We start from the raw sequence: 21,958 nt of genomic DNA on the forward strand, positions 1-21,958 counted from the left end.
CGAATTGGAGGGCCAGCACATCAATTGGTACTCATCACTGTGTTCCTTAAACTGCTGCATCATGCTCCTGGCCTTGTGACATGGTGCATTACCTTGTTGAAAAATGCCACTACTGTCGGGAAACATGATCATCATGAAGGGGTGTATGTGGTCTGCAAGCAGTGTACGATACTCCTTGACCATCACAGCACCTTACACAAGCTTCACTGGACCCATTGATGCCTGCCAGCTTGTCTCCATCCTACTGTACAGGTGTGAAGCAGCTGCTCCCCTGGCACACAACAAATTCAAGGCCACCCATCAGCATGATGAAGAAGGTATCGGGATGCATCAGGCTATGCAATACTCTGGCACGGCACCAATGCTCAGTGCCGATGGTCATATACCAATTTCCATTGTAGTTGCCAGTGTCTTGGTGTTACCATTGGCACAAGCATGTGATGTCGGCTGTGGAGGTCCATCATTAGGAATGATCAGTGCACTGAGTGTTCATGTTCACTCCTACTCAGCCCAGCATTAAAATCTGATGTTAGTTCCACCACAGTTCACCACCTGTCATGTTTTACCAGTCTTCTCACCCTATGATGACTGACATCTCTAATCAGAGGTTGGACACCCAGTTCCATAATGTCTGGATGAGGTTTCATCTCATGTTGAAGACACTCACCACAGCACTCCTCGAACACCTGAGAAGTTGTGAAGTTTCTGAAATGCTTGTGTCTGGCCTCCAGGCCATCACAATCTGCCCTTGGTCAGACTCAGATAGATCGTGCACCTTCCTCATTCTTCACATGAACAGTATACTCACTGATACTACAGGGCACCTAGCAATCATTCCTCACCAGGTGATGCCGCTATCCCCTGGACGGGTTTATATCAATAGTAGGTTGGTAGTGACAATGTTCTGGCTGATTGATGTATTTCAGTCACACACAAAATTCTACCTCAGTGTCTTTTTGAGAGAGCACAGGAACAATTTGTACCAAAAATTTGAGAATATCAGGCAAGATTTGGACTAGGCCATTCATGACCATCTTGAACCTAAAGCTAATCCTTAGACACTCGAGAATTGGTAGCAAAAATTCAGTCTCCACATTTGTCAATTTCAAAAAGGCCTGTGACTCAGTTAACTGTGAATCACTCTTCCACATGTTAAAAGAACAAGGTCTAGACCTGAAAACACTTGCAGTGTGATGGATACAAAGTTCAAGGTTACATTTACATGAGAATTCTCAGATGCTTTCAAAATCAAAATAGGAGTAAGACAAGGATTTAGGCTGTCTCCATTACTTTTCAACTATGTCTTTGGGAAGGCAATACAAGAATGGTGTAAATCAGTCACCAGAGGTGACCAATCATCCACTAAGTAGAAGAAAGTTATCTATATGAAACTTCCTGGCAGATTAAAACTGTGTGCCTGACCGAGACTCGAACTCGGGACCTTTGCTTTCGAGGGCAAGTGCTCTACCATCTGAGCTACCGAAGCATGACTCATGCCTGGTCCTCACAGTATCTCGTCTCCAACCTTCCAAACTTTACACAAGCTCTCCTGCAAACCTTGCAGAACCAGCACTCCTGAAAGAAAGGATACTGCGGGGACATGGCTTAGCCACAGCCTGGGGGATGTTTCCAGAATGAGATTTTCACTCTGCAGCGAAGTGTGCAGAAGTAAAGCTATGAGGGCCGGGCGTGAGTCATGCTTTGGTAGCTCAGATGGTAGAGCACTTGCCCAAAAGGCAAAGGTCCCGAATTCGAGTCTCGGTCGGGCACACAGTTTTAATCTGCCAGGAAGTTTCACATCAGCGCACACTCTGCTGCAGAGTGAAAATCTCATTCTGGAAGTTATCTATAAATTGCACAGTACTGGCAGATGATTCTGCAAAATTAACAGTTTGCATTGTTGCAATGCACAATACTGTATGGTAATGGAATTTGCTGTAGTGTTGAACAGTTTATTAAACATTTTTCTTCTAAATTACATCGTTTTATTTATTCTCTGGTCCCATTTGAACCATAATTTTTGTGTATTTATAGGTGAAATTGGACTATGACTTACTCAGTTTGCCTTAGTCTTACATGGTTATAGTGTGTCACACCAATCATATAGGTCCAGGGGATTACTGTACTATATTATACATTTTGCACAAATTTCTAATTATTTCACATGAAAGAACAGAACTCAGAAATAAAATAAAACTTTGGTAGAAGTTAACTGAAGGGTGTTTTCATTTGGTATTAGAGAGGGGTGTGATGATGTAGGGGAAATCTCACCAATTTTGTGCAATATGTATTTTTACAAAATCTGTCATTATGAGTAAAGCTAAATTCATTTGCATAATTACATTCATGGCTTTCCTGAACGTGATATGCAGCTAATATCTGCATTTATGCTCCCATACCATTTATACTTTTATATCTTCTAATATTGGCCACTGAGAAAATAAAATGGATCCATCTATGCACACTGCACTGCATGGCAAATTACTGGATGATGTAAATACAAATATGAAGAAAAAACTTTTATCTCACAAAATAATTTTAAGAAAATGAGCAGTAATACCATTCCTGTGTCCAGCACAGATCTTATCACGTCCAAAGTAGATACGGTAGTTTGGTTTAATTGTCTTGAGACATTCATTATACGCAATTACAGGAAATTCTGCAGAACGCAGTTCTTCACTTGGTTCTCCTGTTTCTGTCACACCCCAGCCTGCAACCTACAATATAGTTATACAATAATTTCAGAGTCATAACAACAGGTAGTACACAGATCAAGAAAGAGGTGAAAGATATACAGGAACTTTGAAATATTGAAGTATAAAAATGTGAGTTATTTCAAACTGGGACACCTCAGATATAAAGCTGCAGTTAAAAGTCACTTTAAAACATGAAAAATTCCACAAGTTTATGTTGTTTTTGAATGACTTTACATAGTAATATTCATCAATCTCTGACAAAGTTAAAACTATTCCATGACATTGCATCTATAAACACAGCTCAAAAAATGTTTTGTACCAGTTGTATATCTGTAAATAGAGGTGAGTTTATGTTTAGTGTGAGCAGGGACTAAAAAAATAAGCCTAAAAACACCTCACAGTAAAATAAAATCAAAACAATAACCAATATAAAGGCAGATTGTCACACATGTGAAATCAAAACCCACTACTCAATAATGCTGGATACAATGCTGCTCCAGCCTGTGAACTGCAACAAGCTTCAATATTCCATAGTATGCCATCCACAAAGTGGCTGAGGAACTGCTGCGCACTCTTGCTTGTCCCACCCTATGACACTACCAGTCCTGTAAGGTACAAAGCCCAGAGAGTGAAGCAATACTTCAGAATTGGTCAAATGAGAGCTTTATGAACTACCTTCCTTGTGAGTGGACTACACTTCTGATGAATCTTGTGATTAGCTTTATGTTGTATTCCCATAGTAATCACTGTGTATGCTTGTTGTTGTTGTGGTGTGTATGCTTGTTGTTGTTGTGGTCTTCAGTCCAGAGACTGGTTTGATGCAGCTCTCCATGCTACTCTATCCTGTGCGAGGTTCTTCATCTCCCAGTACCTAAAGCAACATACATCCTTCTGAATCTGTTTAGTGTATTCATCTCTTCATCTCCCTCTACAATTTTTACCATCCACAATGCCCTCCAATACTAAATTGGTGATTCCTTGATGCCTCAGAATATGCCCTACCAACCGATCTCTTCTTCTAATCAAGTTGTGCCACCAATTTCCCTTCTCTCAAATTCTATTCAATACCTCCTCATTAGTTACGTGATCTACCCATCTAATCTTCAGCATTCTTCAGTAGCACCACATTTCAAAAGCTTCTATTCTCTTCTTGTCCAAACTACTTATTGTCCATGTTTCACTTCCATACCTGGCTACACTCCATAGAAATACTTTCAGAAATGACTTCCTGACACTTAAATCTATACTCAATGTTAACAAATTTCTCTTCTTCAAAAATGCTTTCCTTGCCATTGTCAGTCTACATTTTATATCCTCTCCACTTCGACCATCATCAGTTATTTTGCTCTCCAAATAGCAAAACTCCTTTACTACTTTAAGTCTCTCATATCCTAATCTAAATCCTGCAGCATCACCCGATTTTATTCGACTACAGTCCGTTATTCTTGATTTGCTTTTGTTGATGTTCATCTTATATCCTCCTTTCATGACACTGTCCATTCCGTTCAGCTGCTCTTCCAGGGCCTGTGCTGTCTCTGACAGAATTACAATGTCATCGGCGAACCTCAATGTTTTTATTTCTTCTACGTGGACTTTAATTCCAACTCCGAATTTTTCTTTTGTTTCCTTTATTGCTTGCTCAATATACAGATTGAATAACATTGGGGATAGGCTACAATCCTGCCTCACTCCCTTCCCAACCACTGCTTCCCTTTCATGCCCCTCGACTCCTGTAACTGCCATCTGGTTTCTGTACAAATTGTAAATAGCCTTTTGCTCCCTGTGTTTTACCCCTGCCACCTTCAGTATTTGAAAGAGAGTATTCCAGTCAACATTGTCAAAAGCTTTCTCTAAGTCTACAAATGCTAGAAACGTAGGTTTGCCTTTCCTTAATCTATTTTCTAAGATAAGTCGTAGGGTCAGAATTGCCTCATGTGTTCCAACATTTCTACGGAATCCAAACTGATCTTCCCCGGGGTTGGCTTCTACTAGTTTTTCCATTCATCTGTAAAGAATTCGTGTTAGTTATTTTGCAGCCATGGCTTATTAAACTGATAGTTTGGTAATTTTCACATCTGTCAACACCTGCTTTCTTTGGGATTGGAATTTTATATTCTTCTTGAAGTCTGAGGGTATTTCGCCTGTCTCATACATCTTGCTCACTAGATGGTAGAGTTTTGTTAGGCCTGGCTCTCCCAAGGCTGTCAGTAGTTCTAATGGAATGTTGTCTACTCCCGGGGTCTTGTTTCGAATTAGGTCTTTCAGTGCTCTGTCAAATTCTTCACTCACTATCATATCTCCTATTTCATCTTCATCTACATTCTCTTCCATTTATATAATATTGTCCTCAAGAACATCGCCCTTGTATAGACCCTCTATATACTCCTTCCACCTTTCTGCTTTCCCTTCTTTGCTTAGAACTGGTTCCCATCTGAGCTCTTTATATTCATACAAGTCGTTCTCTTTTCTCCAAAGGTCTCTTTAATTTTCCTGTAAGCAGTATCTATCTTACCCCTAGTGATATGTGCCACTACATCCTTACATTTGTCCTCTAGCCATCCCTGCTTAGCCATTTTGCACTTCCTGTCGATATTATTTTTGAGACATTTGTATTCCTTTTTGCCTGCTTCATTTCCTGCATTTTCATATTTTCTCCTTTCATCAATTAAATTCAATATCTCTTCTGTTACCCAAGGATTTCTATTAGCCCTCATCTTTTTACCTACTTGATCCTCTGCTACCTTCACTATTTAGTCTCTCAAAGCTACCCATTCTTCTTCTACTGTATTTCTTTCCCCATTCTTGTCAATCGTTCCCTACAACTTTCTTTCATGATTCTTGAACCAAGTGTTAGCTATGATTAAGTTATGCTCTGTGAAAAATTCTACCAGGCGGCTTCCTCTTTCATTTCTTCCCCCCAACCCATATTCACCTACTACATTTCCTTCTCTCCCTTTTCCTACACTCGAATTCCAGTCACCCATGATTATTAAATTTTCGTCTCCCTTCACTATCTGAATAATTTCTTTTATTTCATCATACATTTCTTCAATTTCTTTGTCATCTGCAGAGCTAGTTGGCATATAAACTTGTACTACTGTGGTAGGGATGGGCTTCTTATCTCTCTTTGCCACAATAATGCATTCACTATGCTGTTTGTAGTAGCTTACCTGCATTCCTATTTTCCTATTCATTATTAAACCTACTCCTGCATTACCCCTATTTTATTTTGTATTTATAACCCTGTATTCACCTGACCAGAAGTCTTGTTCCTCCTGCCACCGAACTTCACTAATTCCCGCTATATCTGACTTTAACCTATCCATTTCCCTTTTTAAAGTTTCTAGCCTACCTGCCCGATTAAGAGATCTGACATTCCATGCTCCGATCTGTAGAACACCAGTTTTCTTCCTCCTGATAACAATGTCCTCCTGAGTAGTCCCTCCCCGGAGATCTGAACGGGGGACTATTTTACCTCCGGAATATTTTACCCAAGAGGACGCCATCATCATTTAACCATACAGTAAAGCTGCATGCCCTTGGGAAAAATTACAGCTGTAGTTTCCCTTTGCTTTCAGCCATTCACAGTACCAGCACAGCAAGACCATTTTGGTTAGTGTTACAAGGCCAGATCAGTCAATCATTCAGACTGTTGCCCCTGCAACTACTGAAAAGGCTGCTGCCCCTCTTCAGGAACCACACATTTGTCTGGCCTCTCAACAGATACCCCTCCGTTGTGGTTGCACCTACGGTACGGCTATCTGTATCGCTGAGGCACACAAGCCTCCCCACCAACGGCAAGGTCCATGGTTCATGGGGGGGAGACGTGTATGCTTAATCCAAGATATCTTACGGATGTGACTGCTTCCAAAGATTTCAATAGTGTCTATTTATGTGCAGTATGTTACATTTGTTTGTGAGGATCTGACTACATTTACATCCACAGTGAAGCTCTCTCCAGTTTTAAGCAGTTTTCTAATAGGACTTTAGAATAACAGCACGTCATTTCCATCTATCACAACTTTTCTCAGCACATACAGGTCTGACACATCTTGTACAAAACCCTTGAACTTTGACCATTTATATTCAGCATTTCAAGGCCTGGTGATGAATGCTTCACGTCAACCATTCGGGTAATCTTAAATCTTTTCCTTCTCACACCTGCTAAGCAGAAATATCCTCCTAAATTCCTAACCTCAACCATATACAGTGACAGTATAGTGGTCTTATGATAAGTTAGTCCCTGTTCTACATAAACTGAATCAAAAAGTTCAGGCTTCATTGTAATCAGTACATCTAACAAACTTCTGGCATAGGGAGTCACCCTCATTCTGCTAACATTACTTTCCAAGAGGGCTAAGGAATGCATAAAGGTTCTCAGAATCCAGGGGCCCTTGGGATGGAGAACTGCCCTTAAAAGGTGGAAGAATCAACAATGATCAACAGCATGAGGATGCAGAAGCCAATGGAAATCACCGGATCTAAGACACTTAACTTGTATTCACAGGACATGAGACTAGTAACTGAGAAAGTGTCATCACGATCTCTCCATTGGAACAAGATTCCAGAGTAGTCCACCATTCAGATTACTGGGAGTGAACTGCCAAACAGAAGTCAATTTTTGAGTAAATGATTCAATGACTAAAAAAAGGGTAGCATTCTAAAAACAGAAAATGAAATTTCCAAAGTTTGAAGGTGATAGGGGAGCTAAAAAATCTAAAATGATGCAAAACCTCAATCTAGATATAGTGAGGATCATTGAAGTTAAATGGGAAGAATATGGGGATTTCTGATCTGACAAATATAGCATAATAGAAGCATGGAGCTGTGTAACCAGAGTAGGGTTCGTCATGAATAGGGAGGTACATCAAACAGCAATTACTTTGACCAGCTCAGTGGTACTATTATTCTCACCAAAATCAGTGATAAACCAATGCCAAAAAAAAAATTCAGGTATACATGCCAACACCACAAGCATAAAATGAAGGGAGACAGTGTATATAAGAACACTGAACAGCTAACTCAGTAATGTAAAGGGAGATCATAACCTAATAATCATGGGAGTGCTAGAGTAGGGTAAGGAATATAAAAAAAATTACAAGAGAATATGGACTTGGTACAACAAATGAGAAAGGAGAAAGACTCCTCAAGTTCTGTAGTAAACTTTAGCTGGTAACAGGAAATACATGTTCAAAAGTCACAAGAGGAGAAGGCATACTTAGATAAGTTCTGAAAACATGGGAAGATTTCAGCTGCATTGCATTATGGTCAGACTGATATTCTCAAATCAGATATTGGATTGTAAGACATAACAAGATGAAGATTTAGGCTCAGACCGCAATTTGTTAATTATGAAGAGAAGGATAAAGTTTAAGAGAGTCATCAGGAAAAATCAACATGGAAAGAACTATGATACTGAGGAATGATGATATGCATTTGAAGACTGTAGATATTGTGATAATGAATACTACATTATGCATCTAAGTTGAAGAGCAATGGACATCTCTAAAAAAGGCAACAACAGAAGTTTGACAGACAAAAATGAGTACAAGTAAGGTACCTTGTGCATAAAATGCGTATAAAATTAAAATAACTCACCGCGAAGTTCACCACTGATCAATCAAATTAAGAAACCCTGACTTAGGAAATGCCTTTTATAGGAGTGGAGTAGATGGTAGTGGGAGGATGCATAAGACAGGTATTGTGTCTAGGTCTTTTATACATCTACATGATTACTCTGCAGTTCACATTTAAGTGCTTGGCAGAGGGTTTATCGAACCACAATCATACTATCTACCTACCGTTCCACTCCCTAACAGCGCGCGGGAAAAACGAACACCTAAACCTTTCTGTTCGAGCTCTGATTTCTCTTGTTTTATTTTTATGATCATTCCTACCTATGTAGCTTGGGCTCAACAAAATATTTTTGCATTCGGAAGAGAAAGTTGGTGACTGAAATTTCATAAATAGATCTCGCCGCGACGAAAAATGTCTTTGCTTTAATGACTTCCATCCCAACTCACGTATTATATCTGCCACACTCTCTCCCCTATTATGTGATAATATAAAATGAGCTGCCCTTTTTTGCACCCTTTCAATGTCCTCCGTCAATCCCACCTGGTAAGGATCCCACACCGCGCAGCAATATTCTAACAGAGGACGAAAAAGTGTAGTGTAAGCTGTCTCTTTTATTGACGTGTTGCATCTTCTAAGTGTCCTGCCAATGAAACGCAACCTTTGGCTCGCCTTCCCCACAATATTATCTATGTGGTCTTTCCATCTGAAGTTGTTCGTAATTTCAACACCCAGGTACTTAATTGAATTGACAGCCTTGAGATTTGAACTATTTATCGAGTAATTGAATTCCAACAGATTTCTTTTGGAACTCATGTGGATCACCTCACACTTTTTGTTATTTAGTGTCAACTGCTACCTGCCACACCATACAGCAATCTTTTCTAAATCGCTTTGCAACTGATACTGGTCTTCGGATGACCTTACTAGATGGTAAATTACAGCATCATCTGCGAACAACCTAAGAGAACTGCTCAGATTGTCACCCGGGTCATTTATATAGATCAGGAACAGCAGAGGTCCCAGGACACTTCCCTGGGGAACACCTGATATCATTTCAGTTTTACTCGATGATTTGCCATCTATTACTATGAACTGCAACCTTCCTGACAGGAAATCACGAATCCAGTCGCACAACTGAGACGATACCCCCTAGGCCCGCAGCTTGATTAGAAGTTGCTTGTAAGGAACAGTGTCAAAAGCTTTCCGGAAATCTAGAAATACGGAATTAACTTGAGATCCCCTGTCGATAGCGGCCATTACTTCGTGCGTATAAAGAGGTATCTGCGTTGCACAAGAACAATGTTTTCTGAAACCATGCTGATTACATATCAATAGATCATTTCCTTCGAGGTGATTCATAATGTCTGAATACAGTATATGCTCCAAAACCCTACTGCAAACCGACGTCAATGATATAGGTCTGTAGTTTGATGGATTACTCCTACTACCCTTCTTAAACACTGGTGCGACCAGCGCAAATTTCCAATCTGTAGGTACAGATCTATCGGTGAGCAAGCGGTTGTATATGATTGCTAAGTAGGTAGCTATTGTATCAGCGTAATCTGAAAGGAACCTAATCGGTATACAATCTGGACCTGTAGACTTGCCCGTATCAAGCGATTTGAGTTGCTTCGCAACCCCTAAGGTATGTACTTCTAAGAAACTCATGCTAGCAGCTGTTCGTGTTTCAAATTCTGGTATATTCCATTCGTCTTCCCTGGTGAAGGAATTTCTGAAAACTGTGTCCAATAACTCCACTCTAGTGGCAAAGTCGTCGGTAACAGTACCATTGGCACTGCGCAGCGAAGGTATTGACTGCGTCTTGCTGCTTGTGTACTTTACATACAACCAGAATTTCTTCGGATTTTCTACCAAATTTCGAGACAACGTTTCGTTGTGGAACCTATTAAAGGCATCTCACATTGAAGTCCATGCCAAATTTTGCACGTCTGTAAATTTTAGCCAATCTTCGGGAGTGGCAATGAGGCAAGGGGTTGGGAACGGGGTTGCAGTAGAGATGGACAGGAATATCGGATAAGCTGGATTGGAAGCTGTGAGAGGGTTAGAGAGGATAGTGAGGAGGATAGTTCTCATCTATCAGGGCTGGAGGAGAAGTAGTCAAAACCATGGCAAAGAATGTGATTCAGCTGTTCCACTCCTTGGTACGAGAGGGGCTTTTGTGGCCAGACAGCGGGTATGTGGGGCATGGTAAGTAACTGGGGAGACAAGGCACAGGATATCTGTTTTTGGAAAAGGTGGGAGGGGTAATTTAGCCATGGGAGACCCTTGGAAAACTTTGAGATTCACTGCTTTTCACTGCAGATTCAAGAACCATGAGTGGCTAGGTTGTATGCACAGGACATCTTGGCATGGAACAGGTGGCAGCTGTCAAAATGGAGACATTGTCAGTGGTTGCTGGTTCTGCTGCAGACAGAGGTACTTATGCACCCATCGGGAGTTGGAAGTTCACATCAAGGAAGCTACCTTGTAGGATTGAGGAGAATCAGATGATGCACATGGAGGAGAAGCTGCTGAGGTTCTGGAGGAATGTGGACAGGATATTTCAACAGTAAATCTACATATACATCTGTCATTACCTTTCCTTTCCTATTCCACTTGTAAATTGATCAAGGGACTGCCTATATGCCCCTGCATAAACCCTAATTTCTATTATTTTGTCTTCATGGCCCTTATTATGCCAAATGTATAGTGGCAGCAGTAGAATCCTTCTGCAGTCAGATGCAAATGCAAGTTCTCTAAATTTCTTCAACAATGTCTCATGAACAGAACATAGTCTTCCCTCCAGGGATTCCCATTTGAATTCACAAAGCATCTTCATATCACTTGCACGATGATCGAACCTGCTAGTAACAGATCTAGCAGCACACTTCTGAATTGTTTCAATATCTTTCTTTAATCCCATCTGGTTTGTTTTAGGGCGCAAAAACAACTACGGTCAGAACACGAAGATAAGAAAGGGGTTAAAAATGACTGCACGTTAAGCCAATTCGATGGAAGGAAAGACAGCTAAAAACAGGAACTTGCAGAAAGGTATCCTTCTTATCCAGTCAACACCTAAAACCCTTGTGTGATCCAGGTTCATTGATATTTTCATGATGTGGATTCATGAAAAAGATAATCTTGGCTCTTTTCTCCATAACATGAACAGCTACTCCGAAATCCACTTGACTTGATCCTTCCAAACTAAACAAGCCACCTTCCTTGATGTTGATCTTTGTCTCTCAGATGGTACCATAAATACATGTGTTCACATCAAGTACACCAACCACCAACAGTATCTCCACTAGGACAGCTGTTACAAGTTCCAATTAAAAAAGTTTCTTCATCACTGACTGTCACTCATGGAAGCCACATATGCAGTGGAAAGTAGGAGTTGTCAAAATATACAAATTAAATTACCTAAGCCTTTAATGACTGATCTCCAGGGTCTCTCCTCTTATGACTTAACAGTCCTGTTAACCATCCCCAACCAGCACTCCTCTGATTACCCAGAGGTGAAAAGCTCAACCATATCCTTCACCACAGCTTCAACTATCTCTCATCCCACCCTGAGCTGAGGAATACCCTATTGATAATTCTGCCTACATCACTCAAAGTAGTGTGCCACTGTCAACCTAACGTACTGAATATCTTCGTCTATCCCTACACCAATCCTGCACCCCATGGATCATTCCCTTGGTGGTCAACATAGGTGCAAGACCTATCTGTCGCACCTACCCACCCACCCACCACCACTTACTGCTGCTGCCACTACTACTACTACCACTACTACTACTACTACTACCACTACATTCCAGTCAAAAGCATTTCCTACACAATAAAAGGCAACACCATGTTATATAACTTATTCCTGCAATTACTGTGCAGTACTCTGTGTAGGCGTAAAATGTAACCAACTGTCTACTAGCATAAATGGCCACTGCCAAACTGTGTCAAACTGAAAACTTGACCGTCCAGTTGCTAAACATGCTGTGCACCACAACATTAAGGACATTAACAGCTGCTGCACTATGCGAGCAACTTGGATACTCTGTTGCAGCACAAGTTTCTCTAAACTATGTAGGTGGGAATTGTCTCTCCCCATATCCTGTGGTCTTGCATGCCCCATGTTCAAAACCTGTGCTAAGCTGTTTTCCATTACCTCACCTTACTTTTTCCTTCTTTCTTCTATAAATACAACTACTGTTCTATCCAGATTATGTATTACCTTCTCCCACCCACCAGTTTTCCAACCCCCCCCCCCCCCCTCGTGCAGTCTCATTCTCCCTCTCTCTCTCTTACTCCCTCCCTCCCTCTCTCTCTCCCTCTCTCTCTCCCTCTCTCTCTCTCTCTCTCTCTCTCTCTCTTACTTGTACGCCCTCAGAACCCTTTTCATCTTGTTGTGAAGCTGCCCAGTTATCTGTCTTTCTCACTCCTGCCTCACACTAACCTGCTAGGCCCTCCTAGCTTCACGCATCGTTCCCCACACACTCCCCATATCCTTAACCCCACGCAACTGATCGCTAATAATCAATGTTGTTGCGGCAGGGCTACAGTGTGCTTGGGTGTCTATCTGGTTGTGTGTGTGAACGAATAGCCATCTTGGATTGTGGAGTTTTACATACTGTTAAAAAAAGGAGAAAGTAGACTACTGGAAATACTTGAAATTGGTAAATACACAACAGAGAATGCCAGCTTTGTATTAAATCCTTTTCCCCTGTTAAGTGTAGTTATACAAATATTAGATTACAATTATACACTCATCTTTATTTTTTATCTATTGTTAAATATAATGAATGATGTCCACATAAAAAAAATTATTTTTGTTTTAATTAAGTATAATTACTTCTTCATAACATAAACCTGTAATGCTTTCCTTTGTAAAGTCCCACATGCAACTATCTTTCTTACTTTTCCATCTTTATTACGAGTAATACCTGTGTAAGTTGTTCATCATTTTATCTGTGTTGCTGGCATTCAGTTGCCACCAAACCATGGCCTAAGAAGCTGACTGGTGGTTCATGGCTAAAAAATATAATTCTGCAGAATATTAGAAAAGTGTTTCCTATGCAATATTCGTGAGGATGTGGTTCATCACAGTGATCAGAAATGAGGTAGTTGGTTTGGAATCAATCAGGTTCTCAATGGCAACAAGGCCATGGGCACTGGGGATAGCAATGAGCAGGGTGCCAGATGGTAAAGGGGCACAAACTGTTGAGAGTGGGTAGAGGAAAATGTTAGTGTCTTTTATATAGGAGATCACGTTTCGAGTAATAGGCTGAAGATGTTGGTCCAAAATAGTAGAGATCATCTCTGTGGGGCTGCAGTATCCAGGCACAGTGGGTACACCATGTGTAATTGGGTCATACATTTTAGGAAGCATTTAAAAGGGAAGAATCCAGGAATTGGTGGGAGTGAGAAGGGGGCAGAGACTCAGGTAATGGGTTCTTGGATGGACCTAAGGATCTGAAGAGGAAATGAAGTTCATGCTGCACTTCTGGCATCAGGTGACTGTGGAAGTGACTGGAGGCAGATATGTGTAATAGCAGGTGGAAGCCATCTCCTGGTTCATAAACAACAGTGGTGGAGCCTTTGTCAATAGATAAGATTATGAAGTTAGGACCAATTTTTAGGTGGTGGATTGCAGTTCATTCTACAGGTGTGAAGTTAGTTTCCATGTTGAGGGGTTTGGGTCATTATGGTGTGGCAAGGTTTGAGGTTAGGAATTTATAGAAACTTATCACAGGATGATTTTGGCAGGGGTAAGGAGGGGGGGGGGGGGGGGGGGGGGGAGGTTGTATCACAGACAGATGGAGGAGTATAATGAGTAAGGGTAGCATTCAGTATTGGTTATAGGTCAAGTATGATTGGTAGGGTTAGTGGAGGAAAAGTGTTTTCACTGTAAGGACTGGGAGGTATAGAGAAGGTCTTTAAAAAGCTCAGCATGACTCAGTTTGGAAGTGGGGCAAAATACGAGGCATTCGGAAAGGACTGACTCTTCAGGGCTGCGCGGCTTTTGGAGGGCAGGTTCATAACTGCATTACAGGTATATTTAGGCTCTGGCTTCTGTAGGATTGGGGAGGAAATTTTAGATAATGTGGCAGATGTAATATGTCTGAAAGTAGGTCCATGGTCTTGGTGCCCTTGAGTACTAAGTTTGCCAACATCTGACTGACTCCAAGCTCACAACTTCCTTCCTGGTCCTGCTCACCATGATCATCCACAATCCACAATTACTTCTCTTTTGACAGTAGCATTTATACACAAATCCAACATACAGCCATTGGTACCCACGTGGCACTATTCCATGACAACCTATTCATGGGCCATCTACAGGAATCCTTACCAACCAGCACTGCGAATACTGCAATTTCAACAGCTGATACCCATTTCACACCAAGATGTACCTTCCATGCAGCCTAGTCATCCACAATTGTTGCATCTGCACTGACAAGCAGTCAATTTCAAAATATGCAGAGGATCTCACTGGAGCCTTCACAGACTGATGTTACCCTCCCCATCTGGTGCAGAAACAGATCTCCCAAGTTTGTATCATCCCTCACATACTAATTAATCAGCCATAAAAGAGTGCACCCTCATGACTCACTACCACCTAGGACTGGAGCAACTGCATCACATTCCCCACCAGGATTTCAACTATCTACCACTGTGCCTTGACATCAGAAAAAAATCTCCTCCACAGCTTCCACATTGGTATTCCACAGGCAACCCAATGTTTGCAATAACCTTGTCTGTCCCTATTGCATTCCCACTGCCAGCCTCCTGCTCCAAGGCTCATATCCCTGAGAAAGACCTGGATGCATCCCACACATATCCCACTACTACCAGACCAGGGCACCACTAGACCACCAAATTGTCAATCAAGCCACATGGCAGGGTGTGCTCAATATTAGTGACTGAGCTACATGCCATGTCATCTGGATTTTCCACACTGACAAGAGCCTTTTTGAACCACATGGGTGTGCACCCTCCCTGTGATATACCTCTCATTTCCATAAGCCGCCTGGCCATCAACCTTTGCTAGCCCCTCCACCTGCCTATCCTCTTCACTGCTGTCTTTCCAGTCCTCCATCCTTTCCCCACAATATCCCTGCATGCAACCACAGGCAGCACTACAGGATGTCCCCCACCTGTACACTGCTACCACTGCTACCTCTGGCCATGCACATTCTGTACCTCCACTACCCATCCCAACTGAGATCGCTACTTGCCCTAACGGGGCAGTGGCTCCTCCAGATGACAGTGGTCATGTGTGTTTGTGTGAATGTGGATTATATCTGTCTCTCTCTCTCTCTGTGTGTGTGTGTGTGTGTGTGTGAGTGAGTGAGTGAGTGAATGAGAGAGAGAGAGAGATGAGAGAGAGAGAGAGAGAGAGAGAGAGAGAGAGAGAGAGAGAGTCTGCCTGCCTCATGAAGGACTTTGTCCAATACCTAAATTCTACTATTGAATGAGCCTTTGTCCTGTTCAGAACCTCCTGTACATGGAGAGTAGCAGCCTATCATAATATCGACACTATTATTTCATCCCAGATTTTGCATTGTTTGATTTTCCCCAGTTATCAATATAACTTCTTATTATGCTTCCTTTTTTATGTTGCACAGTAGCTAATATGAATTACTTTGATAGGTGTGATTTGTTTGCCAACTTTTCTGCATGTCTCATTAATACAGAAGTATTACAAAGGCATGCTGCCAAGTTCCCATAAACAAGATACTGTTGGGACTCTTCAAGCTCTCCCGGTGGATGTATCGTAAATAGTCTTCATGGGTTTGCTGCCGATCATATTATGCAAATTCCACAATATTTCCTCAGAGCAACTGTTCAACATCTTCAGGTACTTCAACCTTGCTGGTGGCTAGGTACGACTGATGGTATCCACACATCGATGCCACGTTTCTAGGACATGCCCGTGAAGAATGCGCAGCCACAGAAATTACGCATGTGCAATGATTTGCCATACTCAAACTCCCTCTGTCAAAAATCACAGAGTAGCTCTCCTGCGTGTGCGCTGTATGCTGCGTTTGTCAACAGTGCGGCCAGATGTTACTCAGCAACAACAAATACTAGGCCAGTGTTATGACGGGCCTGTTATCAAATAATCTTGATTTTCGTGTCATGATTTAATAGCAGCCAATGCAGGGTTCCAGGCTGCACTCATTTGAAATGACGTATCCTTGTTGATGAGATTATCAGCTGTATGGGTATGTATTGCTTTCTTAATAATGCAATGCCAGAAAGGTGATGCCGGGGATAAAACTTCCATCTTTTCATAAATCATACGATGTCCTGTATTCATTCAGTGTTCTGCAATTGCCGACTTTTCCGGTTGATGAAGGCGTTTATGATGCTGATGTCCATTGCAGTGTTCTTGTACTGTGCGGCATGTATGGCCTATAAACACTGCTCCACACTGACAAGGAATCTTGTACACAACACATTTCCTCAGGCCAATGTCATCCTTAACTGAACTAACAGGTTTCTCAGTTTTTCAGATTGTTGAAATACACACTTAATTCCATATCTTCCAAGAACTCTTCCGATTCTGGATGACATGACACCAAAATACGGCAAAAAGGCAAAAGTGGTGGGTGTCTTCGTATTTTCATTCTGCTCCATAGATTGGATTTGTCTGGGCCTGAATGCATTACCTATCTGTCTCTCAGAATAACTGTTTTGTCGGAACACTGTCTTCAAATGTTGTATTTCACTCGACAGTCTCTCAGGGTCAGATACCACATGTGCTCTATGAACTAACGTACATAATGCACTGCTGTATTGTGCAGGATTATGGCAGCTTGTGGCCTGCAGATATAGATCTGAATGCATTGGCTTGCAAAAGACGCTGTGTCCCAAGGTTCCATCTGCTTTCCTTCATACCAAGACATCAAGAAAAGGTAAAGTACCATCTTTTTCAACTTCCATTGTGAAGTTTATATTTGTATCGAGTGAATTCAGATGCTGAAGAAACATAGGTAGAGTATCAAGTCCATGTGGCCACACCGCAAATGTATCATCCACATACCGCAGAAAACAAGAGGGTTTGAGAGTGGCTGGCTGCAGTGATTTCTCTTCAAAGTCCTCCATAAAATAATTGGCCAGCACAGGAGACAGAGGGCTTCCCATGGCGACACCGTCCACTTGTTAAAAATATTGGTCATGAAATAAGAAGCATGTTGAAGTAAGCACGTGTTTAAATAATGCTACAATGTCCTCCTCAAACTTGTTGCTAATGAGCTCCAAAGAGTCCTGCAAGGGCACCTTTGTAAATATAGACACAACATTGAAACTTACTAACAGATCCAATGATCGCAATCTAAGAGTTTTCAGGTAACCTATGAAATCTTCAGAGTTTCGAATGTGATGTCGCACTTGTCTTTGAGAGGTCCCAATAGTGTTGTCAGGTATTTGGCAACAAAATAAGTAGGTGCTCCTATGTTACTTACAATGGGATGTAGAGGTATTATGGCTCTTGGGTAGGCCGTAGAGTCTAGGTGGAACCGCAGCCTGTTGATGCAAACCCTTAGTGACTTTCGTGGAATTGAGCTCTTCCTGATGAGTTCCACAGTTTTTCTATGGATCCTACCCATCGGATCACTTTTTAATTTACTATATGCAGGATTGTTGAGCAGTTTGTATATCTTGCTGTTATATTCTGTGTGTGAGAGAAGTACAGTGGCATTTCCTTTGTCAGCAGTTAAGATGACGGTGTCTTGGTCTTCTCTCAATTCTCGTAGAGCATTTCTTTCAGCTGAGGTGATGTTAAAGTTGGAGCTCTTAGATGAAGCTTGAGTCAAGATGCGGCATGTGTCACGCCTTATCTCTATGGCAGCATCCTTAGGAAGTTTCGAAACAGTCTGCTCTATTCCAATAATCACATTTCAGATGGGAATGGTCTCTGGTGTAGGTGCAAAATGCAGACCCTTCTCTAGCACCGAAACGGGCAGTTGCTCCAAGGAAATATTGTGGAATTTGCACAATGTTATCCAGCAGCAAACCCATGAAGACTATTTACAAGATACTGTTATACATCTACTAATAATCTGTGCTGTTAGGCCAGCCAAATAAAATGATAATGCCATGAGGTAACAATAAATACATGGCAAATTCTTTATTTTTCTGTCTGATGACTGAACAATATGCAATTCATTGTAAGACATTACCAGTTGTTTTCTTACTAGATTCAACGTACATGTCCCTTATCACCTGGTCCAACATCGTAAACATCATCCCAGTCCACACACACAGGACTAATCTTCTCTGTTAGCTGAAATGGGAAGTCCACTGTCAGTACTGTTATGTCATCATGGAATGCCGTTGATGACCCACGGAAACTATCAGGGATATCAATGTCCCTTACCTGCAAATTTCAGAAACTAATATTATTTCAGTTTATGTGAATATTAACTAAAATTTTCTCTTCTGTCTGCAAATAATATGTTCATTAACTTTTAACATTACTATCAATACCAAAACCCAGAAGCATATGATTCTAAAGATATATAAGTACAAATATGTTCATAAATGTTATCAAATATAGCACATAATGAGAACTCATTTTATTTTATTCTTATTGATCTTTGCTGAACACACCATTATTCTACTAAAGATCTGACGATTAAAAACATTTTAGCAAGATAACAGACAGTACACAAGAGATGAAAGGGACCATAACATATGTTAACTGGCAAAAATTTAATTTCACACCCCAACAAAAGTCTGGAATATCATAGAATTTAATACAATGACTTCTTATAGTACTCCCATTTAGCCTTGTACAATTCCTTATTAACAAAATAAACATAATTCCTTCCAAAGACAATAAAATTTTTTGTTGGTTACAAAAATCACTGCAAAAAATACGAGCTTACGGAATATCGGACCAGGTTTGTGATTGGATTCAGGATTTCCTAGAAGAAAGAACACAACATGTCATTCTTAACGGTTCAAAATCTGCAGATGTAGAGGTAATTTCGGGAGTACCGCAAGGAAGCGTGATAGGACCTTTATTGTTTACAATATACATAAATGACTTAGTTGACAACATCGGTAGCTCCGTGAGGCTATTTGCAGATGACACGGTTGTCTACAAGAAAGTAGCAACATCAGAAGACTCGTACGTACTCCAGGAAGACCTGCAGAGGATTAATGAATGGTGCGACAGCTGGCAGCTTTCCCTAAACGTAGATAAATGTAATATAATGCGCATACATAGGGGCAGAAATCCATTCCAGTACGATTATGCCATAGGTGGTAAATCATTGGAAGCGGTAACGACCGTAAAATACTTAGGAGTTACTATCCGGAGCGATCTGAAGTGGAATGATCACATAAAACAAATAGTGGGAAAAGCAGGCGCCAGGTTGAGATTCATAGGAAGAATTCTAAGAAAATGTGACTCATCGACGAAAGAAGTAGCTTACAAAACGCTTGTTCGTCCGATTCTTGAGTATTGCTCATCAGTATGGGACCCTTATCAGGTTGGATTAATAGAAGAGATAGACATGATCCAGCGAAAAGCAGCGCGATTCGTCATGGGGACATTTAGTCAGCGCGAGAGCGTTACGGAGATGCTGAACAAGCTCCAGTGGCGGACACTTCAAGAAAGGCGTTACGCAATACGGAGAGGTTTATTATCGAAATTACGAGAGAGCACATTCCGGGAAGAGATGGGCAACATATTACTACCGCCCACATATATCTCGCGTAATGATCACAATGAAAAGATCCGAGAAATTAGAGCAAATACGGAGACTTACAAGCAGTCGTTCTTCCCACGCACAATTCGTGAATGGAACAGGGAAGGGGGGATCAGATAGTGGTACAATAAGTACCCTCCGCCACACACCGTAAGGTGGCTCGCGGAGTATAGATGTAGAGATGTAGAGAAAACAAAGCAGGCTCTCTCCTAAGTGTACACCTTGGAAACAAAAGCAGTGATGATTATTAACAGTCTGTAGTAGAGTGTATGGCTTCCTGACATACAGACGAGTTCTTCCACTGTGTGAGGTGTGCTCTGGATAAGAGCATCAAGTTTATCTTGGGGTATGAGGTCCCAGTGGCAGCTTCAATGAGATCCTGAAGATTGTCAGGTGGATTCGGATGCTGTGCAATGGCCACCTTCAACCCCCATGCATGCTCAATTGCATTCGCATCTGGAGACTGTATTGGCCAATGCATTTGGTTGACATTGCATCTTTGAAGTAACCAAGACACTGCTAGAGTATGGTGCGGTCTCGCATTATCATCAACTAGGATGAATCTGTCACTGACTTCCCATCTGTAGGGTCTTACGATCATTTGTAGGACCTCTTGGAAGTATCAAGGACCAGTCAAATTGCTGTAGATAGGAATTAGAGGGGTCCACCATCCTATCATTATTACTGACCACAACATTAGATTTCCACCTGCAAACAGACGGACTTCCTGAATGTTTCTGGTGTTGTATAGCACTTCTCCAAACAATAAAACTTCTAGTGTCCAGTCGCAAACCAATCCTGTCTCATCACAAAACATAACATTACTCCATTCTGCAATGGTCCAAAGTTGATGTGCAAGACCCTAGGTCCTTTGATTGTGTCAGTTCTGTTGGTTCAATGCTAACCTTCTCATTCACCTTCTGGAATGATCATGCTGATGCAACCTTCTATGCACTGTTTGGACTGAGATATTAATTCCTGTTCCCTGGAAGAAGCCATTTCCAACATTTCTGGCAGCCGATGTTGGGCGCCTGCGAGCCAACTTGGAGGACACGATTCTGCATTGCTGTTGTCATACGAGATGACAACTGCGAGGTCTATCTTTCACATTTGCTGTCTCTCTATATTTCCTACCCATCTCAGACACATCACTTTGAGTGACATGTAATTGATTGGCAACATACTGCTGTGTATGACTTGCTGACAGTAAAGTCTCGATCCACACTCTATCAAAGTGTTGTATGCCTCTATGTGGCATGTTACTGCAGTGCTGAACACAAACCAAATGAAGCTGTTGTTGAAACTGGACTGCTCATCGTGTACCATTGTGGCAGCAGCTTTTACATGACTGAAGAAGGCCCACAAGGCACCCCAGTAATAAATGCCATCCAGTATATGGGCTCTAACTGCATAATGCATGAGCTGCTTAGGGCAATGAGACCTCTAGTATCTTAGACTGCATTTTATGTAAGTATTCCAAACTTTTGTTTAGCAGTGTATTTTAAACTCTTGGTAGTGGAAAGTAAATAAAAAATTAATAACAACATAATTTTTTGGTTATAAGTTGACTTCCATAAGACAGAAGCAATATGTAGTCACAGCACTGTTGCTTAATAGTCCATGGGATAGTACAGAAGGTGTAGATGGGAACAGACAATTTACGACCACCATTCACCCCTAAATTAAATGGATAGTAATATAAACAACAATGTAAATTCTTGTATAACATGGAAACAATCAATTATTGACAAAGTAATTTAATTGGATAGATAAAACATCTACTCACCAAGCAGTGACAGAACACATACATAAAGGACGGTTGTAATTGGCAAGCTTTCAGAGCCAGTGGCTCCTTCTTCAGGCAGAAGGGTTGAAGGGGAAGGAAGAGGGGTGAAGGAAAAGGTCTGGAGAGGTGTAGGAAAAGGGTTAGATTTTGGAAAAGTCACCCAGAACTGTGGGTCAGGGGAT

At 41.4% G+C, this 21,958-nt stretch overlaps 1 protein-coding gene across 1 annotated transcript in view; it reads right to left on the bottom strand.

Annotated features, from left to right (window-relative positions):
* The window catches only part of LOC126199422 (modular serine protease-like), a 270,462-nt gene that overhangs the window by 19,120 nt on the left and 229,384 nt on the right, over positions 1-21,958 (bottom strand). The window contains exons 8-9 of the mRNA XM_049936340.1: positions 18,484-18,651; positions 2,561-2,717 (exon numbers count right to left, since the gene is read on the bottom strand). Of these exons, the coding sequence (XP_049792297.1) occupies positions 2,561-2,717; positions 18,484-18,651 (325 nt within the window). The remainder of the gene's footprint in view (positions 1-2,560; positions 2,718-18,483; positions 18,652-21,958) is intronic.

The sequence above is a fragment of the Schistocerca nitens genome, chromosome 8, assembly GCF_023898315.1.
Source record: "Schistocerca nitens isolate TAMUIC-IGC-003100 chromosome 8, iqSchNite1.1, whole genome shotgun sequence".
NCBI classification, from domain to species: domain Eukaryota; kingdom Metazoa; phylum Arthropoda; class Insecta; order Orthoptera; family Acrididae; genus Schistocerca; species Schistocerca nitens.